This window comes from Enhydra lutris, unplaced genomic scaffold (genome assembly GCF_002288905.1).
Source record: "Enhydra lutris kenyoni isolate GAN:26980312 unplaced genomic scaffold, ASM228890v2 scaffoldscaffold9, whole genome shotgun sequence".
In the NCBI taxonomy this organism is placed as follows: Eukaryota; Metazoa; Chordata; class Mammalia; order Carnivora; family Mustelidae; genus Enhydra; species Enhydra lutris.
In genome coordinates this window covers 34,846,620-34,870,333 of record NW_019154093.1, presented here as the reverse complement: position 1 = coordinate 34,870,333, position 23,714 = coordinate 34,846,620, and the positions used below count along the sequence as shown (strand labels likewise).

The 23,714-nt window shown below is 37.5% G+C and overlaps 1 protein-coding gene across 1 annotated transcript in view; it reads right to left on the bottom strand.

Moving 5' to 3' along the window:
- LOC111143082 (SH3 domain GRB2 like endophilin interacting protein 1) overlaps nucleotides 1-23,714 on the bottom strand; it is a 210,364-nt gene that overhangs the window by 28,790 nt on the left and 157,860 nt on the right. Inside the window, exon 19 of the mRNA XM_022496545.1 lies at nucleotides 22,322-22,381. Within this exon, the coding sequence (XP_022352253.1) occupies nucleotides 22,322-22,381 (60 nt within the window). The remainder of the gene's footprint in view (nucleotides 1-22,321; nucleotides 22,382-23,714) is intronic.

Genomic DNA, 23,714 nt, shown 5'->3' with positions numbered 1-23,714 from the left:
AGTCTAGGGCTGTGTCAGAGGGTATGGGCTTCAGTCTTGACTGTGCTGCTTAGTTCACATCTGACATTGGGCAGGTCAGTTATTCCAGCTGCATGCCCATGAAATGGGGGCATTACCCTGATATCAGGGTAACAACTCTATCCAATGGTAGAGAGGGTTTGCCTTTGGAAAAGGCCAAGCATCCTAAGAACTCCAACTGTTTTGGGGCACCTGGGTGGCTCAGTCATTAAGCATCTGCCTTCGGCTCAGGCCATGATCTCAGGGTCCTGGGATCAAGCCCCACATCAGGCTCTCTGCTCGGTGGGAGGCCTGCTTCTCCCACTTCTGCTCCCCCTGCTTGTGTTCTCTCTCTCGCTGTGTCTTTCTCTGTCAAATGAATAAATAAAATCTTAAAAAAAAAAAAAAAAAAAGAACTGCAAGTTTTACCTCCTGTTCATCCGGGGTTGGAAACGGTCACTCTGAAAATCCAACTGAAAGCACGAAAAGCAGGAGAGGATGGCCTTGTTTGTTTGAAGACCTTGCAGTGTACTGACCCAAAGAACGGCCCCCTCCACCAGGCCTGCTGTAGATGGGAGGTGAGTGACCCTTATGTCCAGGAGTAAGAATGCCCCAGATGGAACCAACAGATGGAAGCAACAGAAAGGCTCAGAATGCATAAATGAAGAATAAATTCCAAGAGTTATATGAAGTAGTGGACAGTGGGAGTTGGGTTAGCTTTTTCTACAAAAAAGTGAATTGTATTAGAATTAATAAAAAAGATAATCATGTTCAACAAGAAAGATTTCAAATATACAACCTAACCCTACAACTTAAAGGAGCTGGAGAAAGAACAACAAAGAAAGCCTAAACCCAGCATGAGAAGAGAAATAATAAAGATCAGAGCAGAAATCAATGAAATAGAAACCATAAAAACATTAGAACAAATCAATGAAACTAGGAGCTGGTTCTTTGAAAGAATTAATAAGATTGACAACCCCCTGGCCAGACTTATCAAAAAGAAAAGAGAAAGGACCCAAATAAATAAAATCATGAATGAATGAGGAGAGATCACAACCAACACCAAAGAAATATAAGCAATTATAAGAACATATTATGAGCAACGATACGCCAGCAAATTTGGCAATCTGGAAGAAATGGGTGCATTCCTAGAGATGTATAGACTACCAAAACTGAACCAGGAAGAAATAGAAAACCTGAACAGACCCATAACCAGTAAGGAAATTGAAGCAGTCATCAAAAATCTCCCAACAAACAAGAGCCCAGGGCCAGATGGCTTCCCAGGGCAATTTTACCAAACATTTAAAGAAGAATTAATACCTATTCTCCTGAAACTGTTCCAAAAAATAGAAATGGAAGGAAAAGTTCCAAACTCATTTTATGAGGCCAGCATATCCTTGATCCCAAAACCAGACAAGGATCCTATCAAAAAAAGAGAATTACAGACCAATATCCCTGATGAACACAGATGCAAAAATTCTCATCAAAATACTAGCCAATAGGATCCAACAGTACATTAAAAGGATTATTCACCACAACCAAGTGGGATTTATTCCAGGGCTGCAAGGTTGGTTCAACATCTGCAAATCAATCAATGTGATACAATACATTAATAAAAGAAAGAACAAGAACCATATGATACTCTCAATAGATGCTGAAAAAGCATTTGACAAAGTACAGCATCCTTTCCTGATCAAAACTCTTCAAAATGCAGGGATAGAGGGTACATACCTCAATATCATCAAAGCCATCTATGAAAAACCCACTGCGAATATCATTCTCAATGGAGAAAAAGTGAGAGCTTTTTCACTAAGGTCAGGAACATGGCAGGGATGTCCATTATCACCACTGCTATTCAACATAGTACTAGAATTCCTAGCCTCAGCCATCAGACAACGAAAAGAAATTAAAGGCATCCAAATCAGCAAAGAAGAAGTCAAACTATCACTCTTTGCAGATTATATGATACTATATGTGGAAAACCCAAAAGACTCCACTCCAAATCTGCTAGAACTCCTAAAGGAATTCAGTAAAGTGTCAGGATATAAAATCAATGCACAGAAAGCAGTTGCATTTCTTTATACCAACAACAAGACAGAAGAAAGAGAAATTAAGCAATTAATCCCATTTAAAATTGTCCCCCAAACCATAAGATACCTAGGAATAAACCTAACCAAGAGGCAAAGAATCTGTACTCAGAGAACTATAAAGTACTCATGAAAGAAATTGAGGAAGACACAAAGAAATGGAAAAATGTTCCATGCTCATTGATTGGAAGAACAAATATTGTGAAAATGTCTATGCTACCTAAAACAATCTACATGTTTAATGCAATCCCTATCAAAATACCATCCATTTTTTTTCAAAGAAATGGAACAAATAATCCTAAAATTTATATGGAATCAGAAAAGACCTCGAATAGCCAGAGGAATATTGAGAAAGAAAGCCAAAGTTGGTGGCATCACAATTCCAGACTTTAAGCTCTATTACAAAGCTGTCATCATCAAGACAGTATGGTACTGGCACAAAAACAGACACAAAGATCAATGGAACAGAATAGAGAACCCAGAAATAGACTCTCAACTCTATAGTCAACTAATCTTCGACAAAGCAGGAAAGAATGCCCAATGGAAAAAAGACAGTCTTTTCAATAAATGGTGTTGGGAAAATTGGACAGCCACATGCAGAAAAATGAAACTGGACCATTTCCTTACACCACACATGAAAATAGACTCAAAATGGATGAAGGACCTCAATGTGAGAAAGGAATCCATCAAAATCCTTGAGAAGAACACAGGCGGCAACTTCTTCAACCTTAGCTGCAGAAACTCTTCCTGGGAACATCACCAAAGGCAAGGGAAGCAAGGGCAAAAATGAACTATTGGGACTTCATCAAGATCAAAAGCTTTTGCACAGCAAAGGAAACAGTTAACAAAACCAAAAGACAACTGACAGAATGGGAGAAGATATTTGTAAATGACATATCAGATAAAGGGCTAATATCCAAAATCTATAAAGAGCTTATCAAACTCAACACCCAAAGAACAAATAATCCAATCAAGAAATGGACAGAGGACATGAACAGACATTTCTTCAAGAAGACATCCAGATGGCCAACAAACACATGAAAAATTTTCCACATCACTCGGCATCAGGGAAATACAAATCAAAACCACATTGAGATACCACCTCACACCAGTCAGAATGGCTAAAATTAACAAGTCAGGAAATGACAGATGCTGGTGAGGATGTGGAGAAAGGGGAACCCTCCCACACTTTTGGTGGGAATGCAAGCTGGTGCAACCACTCTGGAAAACAGCATGGATGTTCCTCAAAAAGTTGAAAATAGAGCCACCCTATGTCCCAGCAATTGCACTACTGGGTATTTACCCTAAAGATATAAATGTAGTGATCTGAAGGGGCATGTGCACCCAAATGTTTATAGCAGCAATGTCCACAATAACCAAACTATGCAAAGAACCTAGATGTCCATCAACAGATGAATGGATAAAGAAGAGGTGGTATATATATACAATGGAATACTATGCAGCCATCAAAAGAAATGAAATCTTGCCATTTGTGATGACGTGGATGGAACTAGAGGGTATTATGCTTCGCGAAATAATTCAACTGGAGAAAGACAACTTTCATATGATCTCCCTGATATGAGGAAGTGGACATGCAACATGGGGAGTCTTGGGGGGAGGAAAATAATAAATGAAACAAGATGGGATTGGGAGGAAGACAAACCATAAGAGACTCTTAATCTCACAAAACAAACTGAGGGTTGCCAGGGGGAGGGGGTTAGGGAGAAGGTGGTGGGGTTATGGACATTGGGGAGGGTATGTGCTATGCTGCTTGCTGTGAAGTGTGTAAACCTGGCGATTCACAGACCTGTACCTCTGGGGCTAATAATACATTGTATGTTAATAAAAAAATTAAAAAATTAAAAAAAGATAATCATGTTCAATTCTATGATAATTTATAGAAGATATTGTGTACAATGCAGTGAGAGAGACAAATAATGTCAGAATCTGATTGAATTACATTTGAATCCTGACTGTATCACTTACTGTGTGACTTTGAGTTGGTTACTTAACCTCTCTGAGGTCCAGCTTCATTGTTTTGTGAAATGGAGATGGTACTTCCTACAGATGTTATGAGAATTAAATATGATGACATAGGATGTCCTTGTTACCTGAAGATAGTCAGTATTAGAAAAAAAATCACTTAAAAGTGAATGTATTTAAGCAGTTCCTAAAATTTTATAGTATGTAGTGATAAAAGGCTTGATTGGGATTTGAAATTGTCATCGTCTAAATCTGTGAAAGAATCTTTTAACACACTGCAGTTAAATAATTAGTGAATTCTTAGATGGAGAAAAAATGACTGTTGATATTTTGAGAAAGGGTTCACTTTTCTGATAAAATTGTATTAAAGCTTTATACACCAATCTAGGTTCAGATTTGGCTTTGATTCATGATCATAATAAGCCATTACTGCAGAGCTAATAGAGAGTTTTATAAATTTCCTAAGGGCCTTTCAGTTTCTTGATATTCTTTTGAAGTGTGTATGATGTAAGCTTCCTTTTCTTTGTTATTAATAGCTCTATTTTTGCTAAACCCTCAGCTGACAATGACTTTAACCTAAAGGTCTTTACACCATGACTTTCACTGACTTTATATAATCCTGTAACCATTCTATGATTGGCAATTTCACTTTTCAACAAATGTGTACTGTATTTGCATTATATGTCCATCATTTGTAAGATCAGACATTTATGGAGAAACTGACTTTATTTATATGATGAGTAGAGATACATGCTATAGACACTAGTGTTAACTTATGAAAAGTGATATTCGAACAGGGACTAATGTTACAAGTAAATACTCTCATGTCACGGTCTTTACTTTCCTATGAAATCCAATAACTGCAAGATACCAGTAATGACACTTGGGTAAAGAGCTTGACTGGGTATCTGCCTGCCCATAGGAAACACTGAATAAATGATAGCCATCACCATGAACAACAAAGAAGAATCACAAACATGACGTACTGCTTCTGGCTCCCCTCAAGACTATATGCATTTAGCACACCAGAGAAGATAAAGAGACAATTAGAACTTCTTACATTAGTAGAAAGAATTGTATCCAAAGTGCTTCCTTGAGAAGGTGAGCTGTGCTCTTGAGAGCTTGCGAATCTTAGTGGAAGTGATAATTAATAAAGCAATGTTACTTTTTAAAAAGATAACAACAGCTTCATTTTCAAAAAAATTTAGGATAGGTTTGTAAGAAAAGGAAGCAAAAGAAAGTTACTATATACAAATTGTCTAGCTTTTTCTTTTTCTCTACATTTTTGAATGTTACAATTTTACATAAACTAGTTGGTTTAAATGATATGAAATATATATGTATATGTTGTATACATGTGTTTGTGTGTACGCTGCATATAAACACTTTACATAAATTATTTTGTATATTTTGGCATATTTGTATACTTTTGTCTATTTGAGAATTTTTGATAGCTTAATAAATACCATAGCCTAGTCTAATAAATAATAATGCTGTTAATAGAGCTAAATTGAGCATATACTTTTTGTATTCTAGGGGTTTTTGTTAAATGTTTCATATGTATTACCTTACTGAATCTTCATAATTTAAAGAAAAGACCTATTATCATCACTATTTTATAGATGACAAAACCAGAGGCTTATAAAAGTTTAGGAGTTTCCCCAGTAGCTACTTTGGCTTCCCATAACATGAGATTAGTAGCAAGCTAACTTGTTGTGAGGAAAAAGGGCAAACCTCATAAAAGAAGGCAGCAGTATTACTGAGTACCTGCTATGAGCTAAACACTGTATTTTATGCTTTACATGTAGGGCATCATTTAATTACCACCATAATCCTGTGCCCAGTAAAAATTATTACATATTACAGATCAAGAAAGTGAGTCTGAAAAAAGAGTCATTTGCCTACATTCTCGCAGACAGTAGGTGGTGGAGTCAGGATGAAGTGTAGGTCCACTTAACTTTGTGCTCCTTCCATAGAAGGACCCCCATAGGTCTTATCTTGACTCACAGTGACATTGTGTAAATTCTATCTGTTACATGCTTTTCAGTGCACAAGACATTTGCCTCTAGAAAAATGAGGAAGGTGCACCTAAGAAAGTCAGTTTGCACAGAGCAGAGTTAAGGGTATTTCTGTGTACACAAATGGGATTAGAGTTATTTTCAGTCTTCTTCTTCATAAATCCCTGCTTACCTGCCTGGAGATACACGTACATACAAATATAGTGTATATTTGATGAGCATATATTTCTTGTTTTTCAAATTCCACTCAGTCCAGAAACATGACCAGTTGACATTTTTATCATGTTTTATAGAGAATTTTCTTCAAACTGGGTCTTCGCTTACAGTTCCCAAACCATGACCCAACATTAATGCCATATTTAATTAACTTCCTAAAATAATATATTTGACTCAGAAAATAAAAAAATATACTTGTTTTCATCATCAAAATCACATCAAACATATTCAACCCAAGGACTATTATTAAAAATGGACACAAGGTGGGAGACAAAGCCATAATGAAAATGTTTTTGTATGAGGACTCACATGACCAAATTCTGGACGATTTTGTGTAGATAGTACTGAGACTTTGTTTGACCCAGCATCTAATTCTGGGCCAGCAAGAGCAAAGTATGCAAAGAATATGAATAATGATGTCAAGTGCTAATTTGCATAGAGTGTCTATGTGTGATGGCCACTGTGCTGAATACTTTACATGCAAATTGTCTTCTACTCTCAAAACATCTCTTTGAGGTACATATCATTATTACGTATGCTCTACCATTGAAGGAACTGAATCTTAGTAAAATCATATAATTTGCTCAAGGTAACTTGCTCTACAGTAAGCAGAGGTGCTGGGACTGAAAACCAGGTCTAAATTCAATGGCACTATTTATTATTATTATTATTATTATTATTATTAACATACAATGTATTATTTGTTTCAAGGGTACAGGTCTGTGATTCATCAGTCTTACACAATACACAGAGCTCACCACAACACATATCCTCCCCAGTGAATTCAGTGGTATTCTTAAATCCTATTCTATATTACCAATGTTTGCCCATTCATGTTAGTGAGCTTTGCTCCAAGATTAGCTGGATACACAGTGTGCATCCTTAGTGGGGGAGTATCACCCCAAAGGGTATGAAAACTGATTCTTGGGAGAAGGTGAAAGAAATTCATATATATATATATATATATACATATATATACATATATACACACATATATATGTGTGTGTGTATATATATATATGTATGTATATACATATATATATATCTCATAGATAAATGTACAGTACACAACCAGATGTATAGTATACTTGTGATATTAAAATTCTACTGGGGGCAGTTAGGGGAAAACAAAGGTCTAAATAGACCCCTGGGTAAGAGGAGGGGATAATCGAGAAAAGTTTGAGTTGCACTGGTTTCTAGTTTTTAAAAGAGCTATGGATGTGAACGTCCCTGTAATTCTCAGCAACTCCCTTCGGGAAGACTTCAAGCGCTGGTTTTGCTAGAGGATAACAGTTTCTTTCTTCAAACTTAGGCTGAGTGAATAAAATCTGCAGTGCCACAATTATGAGTGATCTAATCAAGATACTTTGGAAAATAGCTAGTAAGGACCATACAAAGGAACAGAGTACAGGAGAGAAAGGTTGGAGAGCTTGGTCAAGCGAGGAGAGGTGTTCTCCCATGGGCAACATGAGCAATCCCTGAGCTGAGGCAGCGAGGAAGTGAATATAGTCAGGGAATCTGATATCCTCAGAGAAGCTCCAGGAGCCTGGGTCGGGTTTCAAACCACACAGGAGCAAGGTCAAGCTACAATGGTAGGGGATAGTGACACAGATCCAAGAGCACCAAGAGAACAAGCAAAGAGTCTGTTAACGAACAGGGAGAATCAGAGGTTCCAAAAAAGACACCCAAGCATGTTTGGGTAGGAGAAATCTGTTTTCCTGTGGAAGGTCTGGTATGTATTTTTAGAGAGGTGATGGCTACTTGAAGGTATTGCCTGGGAGCTGACAACACTATAAATTAGCTTCTTACAGTCTTCCTCAAGTACAAGCAGGCAACGTGAAGACGTTTAAAAAGGAACAAGGTATTCACTGAACAACCATAAATGACTAAAAAAGCATGAAAAGTTCAGCCTCACCAGTTACCAACGAAAGGCAACAGGATGAGAGAACTTCTTTCCCTTTCAGATTAGAAAAGATCTAATAAACCAATGCTTCATGAAATAGGCACCATAAGATAATGTTAATGGAAGTAAAAATTGGTATAACCTTTTTAGAAAATTGCTTGGCAATGTGTACCATGAACTTTTAAAAGCTGCACAATTTTAGTCCATTATTCCCATTTTAAGAATCTATTCTAAGAAAAATATCTTCAGGCCAAAGAATTATACGCAAAGATGTTCACTGCATGTGGGAAAACTTGAAGCAATTTAAGTGCCTAATAATTGAAGTGAAATAAATCATGATTCATGACAATGAAATGCTCAGTAGATGTTAAAAAGTCTTCAGTAATTAAAAATGGAGCTAAAAACAATTATATATCACATTTTTTCCAATTAGATTAGAAAAAATAAGAAGTAGTGATATAACTATGTTGTTAAGGCCATGGAAAAATTGTTAGTCATAATACTGCTATGAACTTTTTGGAGAGACATTTGGTAATAACATATTAATGTTGAAAATGTGCATACCCTTTAATATAGCAATTCCATTTTTAGTAATTTATCTTTGGAACAAATTAAGACAAGTACATGAGGATATAGGTTGAAGGCTTCTCATTGCACCATTTTACATAATAGCAACAAAAAGGATAAAAACCTAAATATCCCCCAATAGAAAATAAGTCCATGCATATAATACTATAGACTCATTACCATGGTTATACAGATACATGTTTATATATGGACATACACGTACACACACACACACACACACACACACTGCGTATGGTAAGTTGAAATGGCTACTATTGGGGTGCTTGGGTGGCTTAGTCCGTTGAGCGTCTGACTCTTGGTTTCGGCTCAGATTGTGATCTTAGCGTCCTGAGATCAGGCCCCGCTTCAGGCTCTGAGCTCAGCACGGAGTCTGCTGGAGAGTCTCTCTCCCTCTCTCCCTCCCCCTACTGGCGTGCATGTTCTCTCTCAAAAAATAAATAAATCTTAAAAAAAAAAAAAAAGAAATGACTACTATTGACTGGAGATCACAGGGCAGATTATATATTCTAATTGCATAAAATTCTAGGTAGCATATTTCCTTGATCTTAAGAAACATAATTTGATAACATTTTCACATTTTTGAAGTTGAAATGCAACTTGTAAACAAGGTCAAAAGAAACGTGGAGGCTGCTAACAGAGCAGGTTCTGCCGTTGTCTTTGTCTGTACTTGTGGGAAAGTCACCACGAGTAGAATTTAGCAGCTCACCTCACAGTCTCCTCAGTCAAGCTGAGTTACTTGGATTGGTCAGCCTCTCATGATTACATTTGAACTTACATTTGGATCCTTCTTTCCCCTTAAAATACTTTTTACAAAAGATTCCTTCTGATGTAGCAATCAAGTGAAAGGTTATTGTACACAGGAGATAAAGGGTCACATGCCAGGCTACGCAACTGTAGGCAGGAGAAACCGCCACACCCTTTGTAAACTAAACCACAGACTTTTGAAAGATGGGGCAAGTAGGTTATGACTGAATTATGCATCATAAAAGAATATATAACTCAGGTGCTAAAATTGTATCTGTCGAAAACTTCTAGATGACTTTTGAAAAAGCTGTTTACCTTTGGCAATTTATAAATCAACTCGGGAATCTTAATGCAGCTAAAAGCCTGGAATATTTTATGTGCCTCCAACTTCAACTATCAACATCAAAAAGAAGAAAGAGGTCAAGGTGATGAGCATGCAGCATAAAACCCTAACTGCTGATGGTCGGAATTGATTTAGATCCTTAGACCATATTCATATTCTGAATATGAAATAGGTTTAGACTCAATTTCTAATTGTTATACTTAAGATGGTGACCTGCATTTGGTCTATTAATGTTGCTAGAAAAAGTGGTTTTCTACATTTAATGAAGTTTATCTTGCACCCCCAAAATTGTTATTAAACCAGTGGAGCATATCCTAAAGGATAGCCTTCTGGGATCAAGTAAATGTAACACACACATGTGTGTGTATAGATATATATACAGAGAGGATTTTCTTTAAGATTTTTCATCAACTGTTAAAAATGTCATCTCTGCTAATCTCTCAAAAGTGTGATCAGGGTGGTATTTACTTTACCTTTTTTTTTTGCAGTTATAGGATCTTTTTTTCCCCTTCAGCTTTATGGAAGCATAATTGAGAAACGAAACTGTAAGATATTTAAAGTGCACATCATGATGATTTGATATACAGACACATTGTGAAGGGATTCCTCCCATCTAGTTAATTAACACATTCATCACCTTACACACACACACACACACACACACACACACACACACAATTTGGTGAGAACATTTAAGTTCTACTCTCTTAGCAAATTTCAACTGTACAATACAGCACTGTCAACTACAGTCACCATCTTACACAGTAGATCCTCAGAACTTATTGATGATATAGTGGAAAGTTTGTACCCTTTTATCAACTTCTCTCTATTTCCCCCACCTGCCAGCTCCTGACAACCACTTTTCTATTCTCTGTTTCTGTAAGTTTGACTTGCCTTTGTTTTTGTTTTAGATTCCACATATAAGTGAACTCATGCAGTATTTGTCTTTGCCTGTCTGGCTTATTTCTCTTAGCAAATGCTTTCAGGATCCACCCATGTGGCTGCTAACAGCAGGATTTCCTTCTTTCTCTGTATTTACTCCTTTATATATACTTTCCATATTGTGTGAATTTTAAAAAATAATGTGCTTAAACCAATTTCATGATCAGAATAAAGGAAACTATGAGCTATTTTAAAATACATTAGAATGGCATGGTAGACATTATCATATGTTAAAATAAAAAAATGCATAATTTGAAAAATACCCACTACACATGCATATACACACACAGTCACATCACATGAAAAATGTTGGAAATGAAATACACCAAATGGATAACAGTGGCTATCTATAGTTATTAAACTACAGGCTATCTTATTTTCTTAATATTTTCCTGTTTTTCTAAATTTTCTAATTTTCTGTTTTTCTATATTTCTAAATTTTCTATAATGAGTATAACTACTTTGATATTATGGCTAAAAATATAAACAGAAATTGGGTTTTAGATCTTAAACACCACTGAGGTTTCTATATTTCTCCTTTATTTTTGTGAATGACTTTTTTGTTCTTATTAAAAAGTGGATGCTGGTGATTTTGAACACTACTAAAAGTTATTCCCCTGGGCACTGATGTTTATGAATGGAGACGCATGAAGAATGCTATTGTAGTCTGATGTATCTGAAAGCCTGGGATTTGAGCCGCCAGTTTCTTGGGGGATGGGTTTTGAGCAGAGTCCCAAAAAAGGCAAAATTTAAGGAAAGGAATAATCACCGTTAAATAACTCACGCTTCCTCTTCCCGGTTTCATGCTTAACAATGATGACTGCAACTCTCAAAAGTCACCAAAACATCCTTGAAAAATTAACATCACGCTTGCTCCTTTGGGACACTTTTCCAGAATAACCTTTTGTGCTTTTTCAGAGGCGTATTTCAGGCCTCTAAATCAGATCTTAGGAGAAGGCATGCTGTAATTATTCTAAATATAAGACCAAGAAACACAATGGTAAACAGCACATGCTGTCTGTGTGAAGGTGTGCCCGCAGGAAAAGAAATCCCGAGGCCATATTTACTCACATCCTGCTGATGTGGTACTAAATAATCAGCAGAAGTGGAATAAGTCCATGAAGACTCCTGACTGCCAAGAGTCCACGCTCTGGCAGAAATTATTGCCACATGCGTGTTGCAAAATAGTTGAAGACAAAAAAGGGTGAAGATCTTAAGAGCAATGGCTTCTCTTAATGCTCTGTTTTCAATGCCATATCTTGATGAGCCCAAATCAATCTTGGACTTACTAAATGAAGCAATGAATGCAAACTTCTCAGCAGTTGTAAATATTCATTAATGCCAATTATTGTTTAAGAAAATGATTACGTGCGTATAGTACTTTACAGTTTACAAAGGCCTTTCACAAAGGACGACTAATATCTCTTCGGGGTATTTATGGTGTTGATTAAATATATCCATTTCACATCATGAAGTGGCTTGGAGATGGGAGATTCTCTTGGGTCTTGACACTGCCTCTTTGAATCATTTCTTCATTCATTATGTCAGCTTTCCTCTCTGGAAGGGGTGGTTGGGGTTCTTCTCTGTCTGGAGTGGCCAGAGTCCAGAGTACAATCAATGGGAGGCCTTAATTTATCGAGAGCTCTTCTTAGAGGACACGTAATAATAATGAAAAAAAAAAAATCTATTGCTTGATGAAAGTTCACAACTATGCAAAGGTAAAGAAGCTGCCCCCTGGTGATTCTCAGCTTCTCCATTCTTTGTCTCAGGAAGTTTGAAATTACTTGTCAAATCTGCTGAAATGCCGTGATTTACAAACCCTTTAATAAAAGAGACGGTAACAGATTTTCTTCCAGCATCTCCCATCAGCATGAACACAGCACCCCGAGGAGTGTACCACCAGCCAGATCATTAGCCTCTGCAAGTCAGCTTTAATGATAGGCTCTGGTGGAGGTGGGGGGTGTACAGCAGGGAGGATGCATTCTGCTTCCAAATCATTCTCTTGCTCCATAAGCAGAGGGGAAAAGATTGCTCCTTGTCCCTGCTGACAAGGAGGGAGCCCATGTAGCAACTCACAGCCCACCAAGCTGCTACATGTTTTATGTGGAAGAAGGCTTGAGAGATACAACCCAGGCTTCTCCAAAGCAGGCACAAACTATACAGAATCCTGCCGTGTCACCAGCAAAGGGAGTGTGAAGTTGGAGACTCGCGCTGGCAGCTAAAGGTTGTCGAGTGCCTTGCGTGCTCTGACCTCAGTTCTTGACCATTCAATCGTGACTTCAAACTCAGGCACGAGGTGTGATTGCTATTCCAATTCCATAGGAGGAAACTGAGACTTTGAAAAGTTAGGTAACTTAACCAAAAGTCGCACAGTGCTGAGGCTATAATTCAGACCTGGGGGGCTAACTCCGGAGCCAATGCATGCACACACACGCATGCGCACATGGACACCTTTTCTCTCCATATATATGTATATATACATTCTCTTTCATTATTTTTATAGAACATATATTTTTCTCTTTGTGTGTGTCTATGTGCGTGCATGTGTATGTGCTGAGAGTAAACTGATATAAAGTACTCAGGGACTCTTTCTATTTTTAGTATCTAGGATAATACCCAATATACCTGTAGGTTAACATTTTGACATTATGTAAGATTTTATATCAGAACTCTAACTCAGCAACATTTTATATTTCTTCAGAACAGACTCTGTGTAGACTTAAATATCACTCTCATCTTTTCCTTTGGAAGTTCTCCCTAACTTCTAAGCCAGTTAGGTCTCCCTCCAAAACTGGATATAACTGTCTCTGCACATTATTGTAACTACTTGTTTAATGCCTGACTTCTATGTCCCATGAAGGGAGAAACATGTCTTTCTTATTCACTACTGTAAACCTAATACCTTTTATAGTACCATGCACATAGTAGGGACTCAATAAACACTTGCTGATTAAATAAATACATCCATAACCATATCTGTCCTAGAGCAATATTATCAAGGCCTTATTACACAGATTTGTTCATTGTTTTCCCCAACAGATACCTACTTATTGCAGAACTGGTGAACATAGAAAACCATAGCATTTTGCTATGCACCCATCATAATCAATTTCACATATGTGTGTGTATGTATATATATGTATACATATATATATATATATATATAATATGCAAATATAGACAGTCCTTATGAGCACATCGGAGCATATACACATTGAAGCTGCCATGAGTATTTCAAGTCAAACTCTATAATATCATAAAAGACAACAAATTCTTTCTTTTGAGCATGACAGATATGGCTATAAGTTTATTACATTACAATATTTTGCAAGAGCCCCTGCTTCATGGAAAAAGAAAAACGAAGTAGCCTATAAAAAGACAATTTTCTTTCTATTCATAAGCAAGGAAATACAAAATTTATTATTCAATTATTTTTAAGATTTATACAAGTCATTACATTTTTTTGATGTACACAAGAAATCTTAAAACTATCCTCAGTCTCATATTATGTTCAGTTTTGAGTGTTCATCTCTGCATGTCAGAAGGAAGAAAAAGGAACGGAGATAAAGATAGTAAGACACTCAAGAAGGCCACATCCCCAAAGAGAACAGAGGCTTTAATGGGAAGCAGTTAGGGAAAGGAGGCAGTGCGTCATCTCTGTGTTGACTTGTATTTGCAATAATAGCCGACTAAAAGCTGGTATTTTCCTTCTAGGCTTGATGTCTGCAAATTTCCTATCTGGTACTTAGGTTAACAGTCATAACGAGTGCAACTGGTTGAGCCAGTTAGGCTTTCCCTAGAGCAAAAACAACTGAGAGACGGAAGATCAGCAAAAGATCTAGGCATGTAATACATTCCACAAAAGCATATCTACTGAATATCATGCATTAAAAATTAATCACTAATATTCTGTGGCTATTTAAAGAAAGGATACAATAGAGAAAGTTCCAAGTCACAATGCATTCTTTTTCCAATCTGGTTTCTGAATGCAGGCTTACCCCAAGTTTAAACCTTTACCTCTATGGATTCAGTCCTTATCTCTAAGTAAATGACTCCCAAATTTTTACAATCTATTTACTCCTAGATTCATCTACGTGGAAGGTGCAGGACCTTAAAGTTGAGAGGTCCCAAAAGTAACTCATTTCTTTCTAGTTCTCTTGGATACCCATCTCTCCTGTTTTAAAACAGCACCTTTCTCCCTGTGTCTCAGGATGGAAGTTTTCACTTCTTTCCACATCCTACTAGATTTCAAGTGATTCTACCTTGATGATGTTTTTGGAATCTCAGGATGAAAACGGTACTGTCAATCCCTTATTACTTCTCCTGAAGTGCTTCAGTAAATCCCCAAATTTCATCAGTCAGCTCAAGTCCCTGTGCCTCCAGAAGTTATCCCAGATTCTTCCCGGTTAAAATCTATCCACTATTCACACATTCCAGCACTTTTTTACATTCTATTATGACTGTTGCTATAGTATGCCTTTTGTAGGAAGTGCCCATCTCCTCCATTTCATGTAAATTCCTAGAAGGCAGAAGCATCATTTTCCCCCATTATTCCTGCACAGGGGCTTGGAGCTCTGAGGACATCATGGAATGCTTAGTGACTACTGGAATGGAGGAGAGCATGTGTGAATATTATTTATCTTTTCCCTTCTTTTCATCATTGACCCTAGTTCCCTTTTTCTGCTCTGGAGAACAATTTACCTACGCTTCAGGTTTTAAAATTGTCTACACATAACTCTTCTTTCTGGGGTTTTGTGCTGATCTCATTTGTTCTCTATCAGGTAACTATAGTCAGTGCCCAGGCATGTGTAATTCAAACTCAGGGTTCATCTCCTTTACTGGGGAGTAAAAGTCTTCAATCTTGAGCAAAGCAAGGCCATCTGGCACACACACACATACACACACACATATAAATACATACATATATATATATATATATATTTTTTTTTTTTTTGAAAGAGAGAGAGAAAGGGCTGGGGGAGGGGTAGAGGGAGAGGGGAAAGATAGTCTTAAATAGGCTCCACACTCTGCATGGTGCCCAACTTATGGCTTGATCTCACAGCCCTGAGACTGTGACCTGAGCTGAAATCAAGAGTTGGATGCTTAACTCATTGAGCCACGCACATGCCCCTAACATTTATATATTTTAAAGTTATTGAGTTACTCATTTTCTTTTGACTGAGGGACACGTTCAGAATCAACTATGTGTTTTGGACTGTTATGGCCCTAAGTGAGTCTCATGGAGCTATAAGAGAAAACTCCCAGGCTTAGTCGGTACCAGAGACCAGAGAGATTACTCTGGAGACAAGGAAAATAGCAGACATAATAAACAAATGCATCTTGGGTACAGAAGCCAAGCTAGACTTCTGGGGATCTTCCAGTTCGGTAAACACGTCAAGGTACTAGAAGAACGGCATTACTTAGGGCATGGAAGCTCTGTGCCCCTTCCCCAAATCTTGCCCCATGTATGTCTTTCATTTGGCTGTTCCCAAGTTGCAGCCCTTATAATAAACAGGTAATAGAATGTAAAACTCAGTTCTGTGAGCTGTTCTCACAAATTACTAAACCCAAGATGGGCGTTTGTAAGAACTCTCACTTTATAGCTGGTCCATTAGAAGCACAAGTGACAAAACCTGGGACTTACAATTGGCATCTGAAGTGGGGAGGGGGCAGTCTTCTGAGACTGAGACCTTAACCTGTGGGGTCTGCACTAACTCCAGATTATTAGTGTCTGACTTGTTTAGGGTAAGGGGGGAAACGCATACATCTGCTGTCAGAAGTGTTGTGAGTAGTATAGAGAAAGAGCTTCTCCTTCACTGACTTCCTGGCCAACTTCCAGCATGCCAGCCATGCAGTAAAAATGAGTGAGACAGGGCAACTGCCTCAAAGAGCAAGAACCCAAGTGACATATCAGCAGGTCGGTCAATCTGGAGATCTTCAAAACTGGGCAATTAATTTCTTATGAAGCAACAATGTGAATTCTGAAACTCTCAGCAGATCTACCTGGTAGAACATTTTGCAGGTTCAGTCTCACTTAGCTCTTAACAGGCTCGGTCTATTTAGAAAAACTCTCTGTGATCTTCAGTTATTAATAGAAAGGATTTTACATTTCATATTTGCCATATAGTTTCCATATAAATATTCAGAATAGCTAGAGAGTGTGATCTTCCTATTTTTAATGAAGATGGTCTTGCATCACTCCTTTTTATGTTCCTATACATTTTTTCTTAACCTGGTCATACTTAACGCTGTCATTTGCTGAGGTGGGGACTCAATAACTTTACCACATCGTTGACTACAAAGGGCCTACCTACGGCGGGTGGGGACAGATAGTGGACACTTCCCACTTAAAGAATATTGCGAAGTTAGCAAAAACAGTTGCTCCCCAGAAAACAGATCACACCTTCCAATTTTCCTTTGCCTAGTGACTCTCAGATGAATAAATTAGTATCCCCTGGCCTTATGTGAGAAATTTGACCTGTTTGCTTCTTACAGGATGTGATTGCTATGTCATAGTAAGGAAAGTTGTGTGGTCCATGACTATGATTTTGTCTTACCAATTATCAAGTAGGGATATTTAAAACCCTGATAAATGAGGTCAGAAATTTAAAATGTCCAAGAGTCAGTTTTTTTCACATAGACAATGTAATTCCAAGGAGGAAAATGTAATTGTTATTGTAGAGATAATTAAAGTCATTACAGAAACATATTTTTCCTCCAAGGGGTCTATAAAAGAAGTTGGATGTCAGGTAGTGCTAGTGCACTGAGCATGGGGTGAACATGAGACCAGAGGTCTTAGTGGGGTCAAAGACAGGGTGTAGTTAGGGAAATTCAGAGCTGGGGAATGGTGGTCAGGAGATTTGGGGAAACCTGCCAGAACCCCTGACATCAAGGGGCTGTTGCAAAGACTGAATGAGGTCATGTATGCAGAGCAGAACATCATCTACTGTCTCCAGCTAGGCCACCTGGGTTCAAATTCCCACTGTGCCCCTTCCTGGCCGAGGGATCCTGTGAAAGTTACATATATTCTCTGACTCTTAATTTCCTCATCAGTGCAGATGAAATGACATAATACAGGAATGTACTTTGCACATAGTAAAGCACTCAAATAATATTTATTTATTATGACCCACTATTTTTATACCCTCAGGTTCCCCTATTTAAAATTGCAATCTCCAATATACTCCATTGAGAGTGTATTTTCCTATTTTATTTTTCTCTGGAGAACTTACTAACATCTCCATGCTATATATTTTACTTATTTATCTCCTTATTTTTGACCCTCCACATTAGAATGTAAGCTCCCTGACTACAGGAATATTTTTCCATTTTGTTTCCTACTGGGGATTGCTTACAGAGAGTACTAGCACACAGTAATCCTCAATATATATTTGTTAAATGAAAAAAAAAAATCATTGTCTAATCTAGCCTTGGTATACAGAAAGGATGACAAATTGTTGGTTATGAAATAGCCAAAATGACCTTGCCAGTGGGCACAATTTCCAAGATCCAAGACGTGGCCAGAGGTGTGAATTACTGAGTAGCATGGAGAGAAAGTGTGTTGGAACTGAAGAAGTCAAAGAGACCCTAAAACCAGGATGTTGGCTGGGTCATCCACATCAGTCCATGTCACAGGATGAAGCTAGGAAGCAAGGTGAAGAAGAGAGTGAAAAGGAGCTTCCTGCTTCTCTAAGCCTGCAGTTAAATGCAGAAGAATGTGGGTCAGCGGTGAACAGCAAGAAGGAGTGGTGGGCGGTGGAATCAGCAGGTGGGCTGCACACAAGCCAACAGGAGGTGGTCTGGAAGTGGCAACAGGGAATTGGAGAATTCAAACAGTGCCTTGGAGCCCCATGACATATGGCCCACAGAAGACTGGAGAACTTTCCAGGGAGTGTGCTACAGAAGCAATGGTCTCTGAAGAGAGCTGGGATTCAGTTAAGGAAACAGGTGGGCGAGGTTGGCAGAGAGCCTGCGAATGTAGAGGAGGGTGTTGCTAAGGATGTGACATTCCTGAAGGCGTGATAGGGGTGATAGCACTAGCAGGAGCACAGAACAGTCTAGAGATGGGTGTGCAAGAGGCTGTATGCACAGAGGATGGAGATGGTATTCAGACACAAGGACACTTAAGAATGGTTACAAGGTTTCTTGTTTGTTTTTCATTACGAGATAGATACAAGATGATTTTGTAGTTAAATAAGCTAATCAAGGAGAGGGACAGCAAATTTCTGGAAACATCTTCATGTTAACTATGCTCTAAGGATTTGTTCAAATGTCTAACAGTAACATCTTCCGCTTGTTATGGAAATATCTTTCCCTTCCTTCCATCTTAGAAGAATACTTGATAGCTTCAATAGGATATACTCTTGGGTGAATTAATTTAAGTCATTACCTTTTGCAACTTTTATTTTTTTTAAAACCCAACTAAAATAGATTAAGATATTACTGAAATTGTTTATCAAAGTGAAACATTAAGAAAAGCTTTGGAACTCTTGTGGGTTAGAACTATTGTTTAACACTTGTCTATCTTTCTTGTTAAATCAGTTTGAAAGTATGAAGCATATCATGTTTATATCCAGATAAATTCATAAGCCAATGTTCATTAGTTGGTTGGTTGGTTGGTGAGTGGCTCAAACACTTGCTTACTGTAAGAACAAAGGCACTGTAAGAACAGAGCAATGAATGAGACCAGCTAAGGTTTTGAACACTATAGAATGGCAATAAATAATTATTTAAAAGCTGTTTAGAACAAGTGAATAATCTGACCTGCAAATTTTCTTTTTCTGATTCCCTGAATGAAGAATTGAAGAAAATGATAATATGAATAATAACAAATGTGGGCAAAACCAGAGTGCCCTAGGAGAATATGCTAGCAGTGCTATTGGATAGAACATGTGGAATGACTGTCCATTTGGAGTTTAAAATTTGGGTTGGGGAATTATTCTCAAGGGGATTTCCGTGTCATTTATCATCACAGCAGAAAATTTAAAAAATCCTTCCAGCGTGCACTAGGTAAAAATACCTGAGGCTAATATATGTAAATGATGAAAACAAACCTTCTCCATTTTTTTTTAAGGTTTTATTTATTTATTTTTCTATTTTGGGTGTGTAGAGCTAAGGGGGAGAGGCAGAGCGGGAGAAGGACAAGCGGACTCTGCGCTGAGCATAGAGCTGATGCGGGGCTAGATCTTAACACCCTGAGATCATGATCTGAGCTGATACTAAGATGCTTAACCAACTGAACCATGCAGGAATCCTACCCTTCTCTATTCTTAAAACAGCCATTCTCGTTCAGATGGCAAAGGGTTATGCTTAGTTTCTCCTAAGTCCTGAAGTTCATTTTAATGTACTTTTATCTGCATAAGCATTTCTTAATGAGAGAGTAGGGGCATATATTTGTGATACGGCTGCTTCCATAGACCCTCCGGAAACCTTTTCTATACTTCTTTGACTTGCGCAAAGTCCAAGATAAAGGTAACATGTATTAGAGGTACTAGAGAAATAAATACAATTTATTTCTATTAAAAATACAATTTATTTCTATTAAAACACCTTCTTGCATGACTTTCTTGATCTAACAAGATGCTTATGAGATTCAGATCTTACTAATTAGAATGGCTATGTTACCAACTTTAGTTGCCTACTATTATGTTTTATATTATATAATTATTTTCCTAAAATGAAAAAAAAATATAGTTCACATTGATATTCCACACAGTTACTAATACTTATATTTGGTTGATAATATATATTTTGAAAACAAACAGACCAATAACTTAAAATTGTCTTTAGATAGGTATCTTCAAAAAAAAGTCTCTCTTTATTTAAAGAAACCCAAACTCAAACACAAGCAAATGAGTCAATAGATACTCTAAAACCAAAACAAATGGAAACAACAAACACATGGAAGTTCATTTTTTGTGGAGCCCCAATTACTTGAGGCAGGGTTGACAATATCATATGGTTCAATTTCCTCATTAAAACAGGGCCAAGTATTGTGCTGCGGCCAGCCTGAACATGAGAGAGGGACTTTACATAGGCAGGTATTTGCTGTACTTTGGGATTACCAACCAATTCAACTGTAGCTTCTCCTTTTGATATGTGCTGATCAGTAAAAAGACTCCTGGGCACTAATTAATTCCATCTAATTCAAATAGAAAGTTTAGAAGGTCATAAGTTTGTGGACTTTGCATCTTAGTTATTACAAAAGTAATGACCTGAGGCAATGAAGGCTTCTGATATCATGTAGGAATCATGCATCCTCCCCTGACAACTGCCTCTTCACCTGTCCTCCACCTGAGCTAGGACAGGACATCAGATATGTGAGAAGCCTTAAATCAGATCACTCTTTTCTGCTGCTGCCCAGGCTACTCCAGGCTAAGGACTTCCACCTCTAGGACCATCTTGCAGGGAAAATTCACCCTTGAGAGAAAAAAAGCCACACCTCACAAGCTACTTAAAAATCTCTGTCAGTCATTCTGATTTTTAAAGTTGCGATAAAACACACACTCAAGTTGGAAAAGTTCTTTTTGCTGTCGTAAAACACAAAGACAAGTTCAATGTTTAGATTCGACTCTAGAATAGAATACATTTTGGTCAACTTTTGATCCTAGGAGAAATTTAGTTACTTAAAATGGTAGGAAGTAGGAGCTTAAGTGATACATATTTGTGGGTGAGACCACCCACAATTAAATTAAATTATTTAAGTTTTCCCTACAATTAGCTTAAATAGTATTTTTTATCAAATGCCAAGCCTATTAAAATGATTTAGAATTTAACATAAAACAGAAGAATGTTAATCCTTAATTCAGAATATAACAAATTATTCAACAGTGAGGTTAAATATCTGACATTATATTTATGTAAATTCACCTTAATCTTCTAAAATGACAAGTCCAGCGATAGTTGTATATTTTCCTACAGCCATGTCAGTTGCAATTTCAGTAGATGCAAATAGAATTTACTACAATACTCCTTTTTGTTCTTTTCCTCATTTTTCTGATCTCCTGTGCAGCATTCCTTGTCATAATATTATGTATACATATTCATGTTTTACAATAATGGATGTGATATCTGAAATATTAGTTATCCAAAACAAAATTAAATGCCGATTCCAACCAAAAAGTCCTTACATTTGTCATATTCCTGTCGTATTTGCAAAAGAGTCTGGAAAGAGCCCTGGTTGACAGAGTTAAGTTCCTTGGCCAAAAAAGGTGTTTGTTTGCTTTTTTTTTTTTTTTCCAATTTAACACAGTGAATTAAGTAACCAATATTGACTGCAAATTGGCTTGATTTTTTTTTAATATGAAAAATTGAAGATCCCATACAAACCAAATTCATGTCATATTTTCTTTAGTATTTCGTATTTTCTAAGTAGCCATAGCATTTGTATATAGAAGGTGAGACCAGGTCTTTTGGAAAGAGAACTGGGATTTGGAAATGCAGATGGGAAAAAAAGGATGAGGGGAGTAAACTAGAATCTGGTATGCTATGTACTACTTACCTTCAAAAGTCAAATAAAACTTTCCTCTGTCAAACCAAACGAGGGAAGGCTGTTCATTCTCTGTATGGCCAGGAGTTGAAGCGGGATGGGAAAGGTTAAGGAGAGGGAGAGAGAAGGACACAGTATGAGTTACAGGTCATTAATCTTACTATGGGGGAGGGCGGAGGCACTGCATGCCATTAGCGTGCAGGAGAAAGGGAAGGCTGGCAGTCTATGTTTTGGTTTTTGTTTTTAGTTCGGGAAACAGAAAGCAAAAGCAAAGCTATGGAGGCCTAAAGGGATGGGCAGCTTGATACTCGGTGCTTGAGCGCATGGAGTGGAAGTCTTCCTGGCCATGCAGGGGCGCCAGCATATTTTAACTGCACTAGTTAGGGCAAACGGTCATTCAGCAATTGCTGTATCCATTTCATCTTCAGTGTCATCCCCTTCTATATTTTCAAAAAGATAAACTCGGTGTTATGGGTTATATCAAACTTAGCTTAGGTTTTAAATGACATTGCATATCAATTTAAATTTCATGGAAGATGTCACACCATCTTCCGTCCCCTCGCCTGCAATCACCTTAGGCATCCAGACACAAAACACCCTTTACCTACGTACCAAAGAGAAAACAAGATTACTGACATTGTTCTATTGTATTTTAAATCAAAAAGCAGTCACTGGACATGTAATTCTGAGCAGTTAAATTATTCCTTTCTTTGTAAATTCACAAAGCAGTGGCATCTCACCTTTTTCAAACCTTTTGAGAAACTGTCATGCAACCTGCTGCTTTTTAATATGTTCATTAAAAAAAAAAAATTGGTGGAATGAGTTCCACAATGAAAAATAAGTAGATAGGGTGCTTCTGAGAGGCACCAGAGACTCATGAGGTGAGTAGCATGTCCATGAAGTTTACAGCATTCAGATGGCATAATGGCTTGGATTTTTAAAGTCTGGATACCTAGACATCACTCGGCTAGCACCATACCTGCCAGCGTTTCACAGCGCCTTTCAAACGAGGGCAGTTTGTCATAAAAAACATCATCTTCTGACACTACGAACCAAAGAAATATAAAGGAATGGAAAACAAAAACACAAATACAAACCCCAAATGAAATTAACAGTACACTTCACCGGTTGAAACACAGAAATGATATTAATGGAAAAAGGAAACAAAACCTAATATGCTGGGATAAGGATGAGAGGCTACAAAACAAGTGATGTGCTTATTTTATGATGGTTCTATGAGAAAAAATTAAAAATTTTAAAATTAAAAATTCAGCATCTGTGAATTTGGCTGAAGTTAGCTCCATGGAGGAAATCACGTTCCCACTATTTCAGGGAATTGTTAAAGGCACTATCATTAGTAATTGTCTTGTGTAAGTGCATTTCACTCAGACACAGTTCTCAAGTG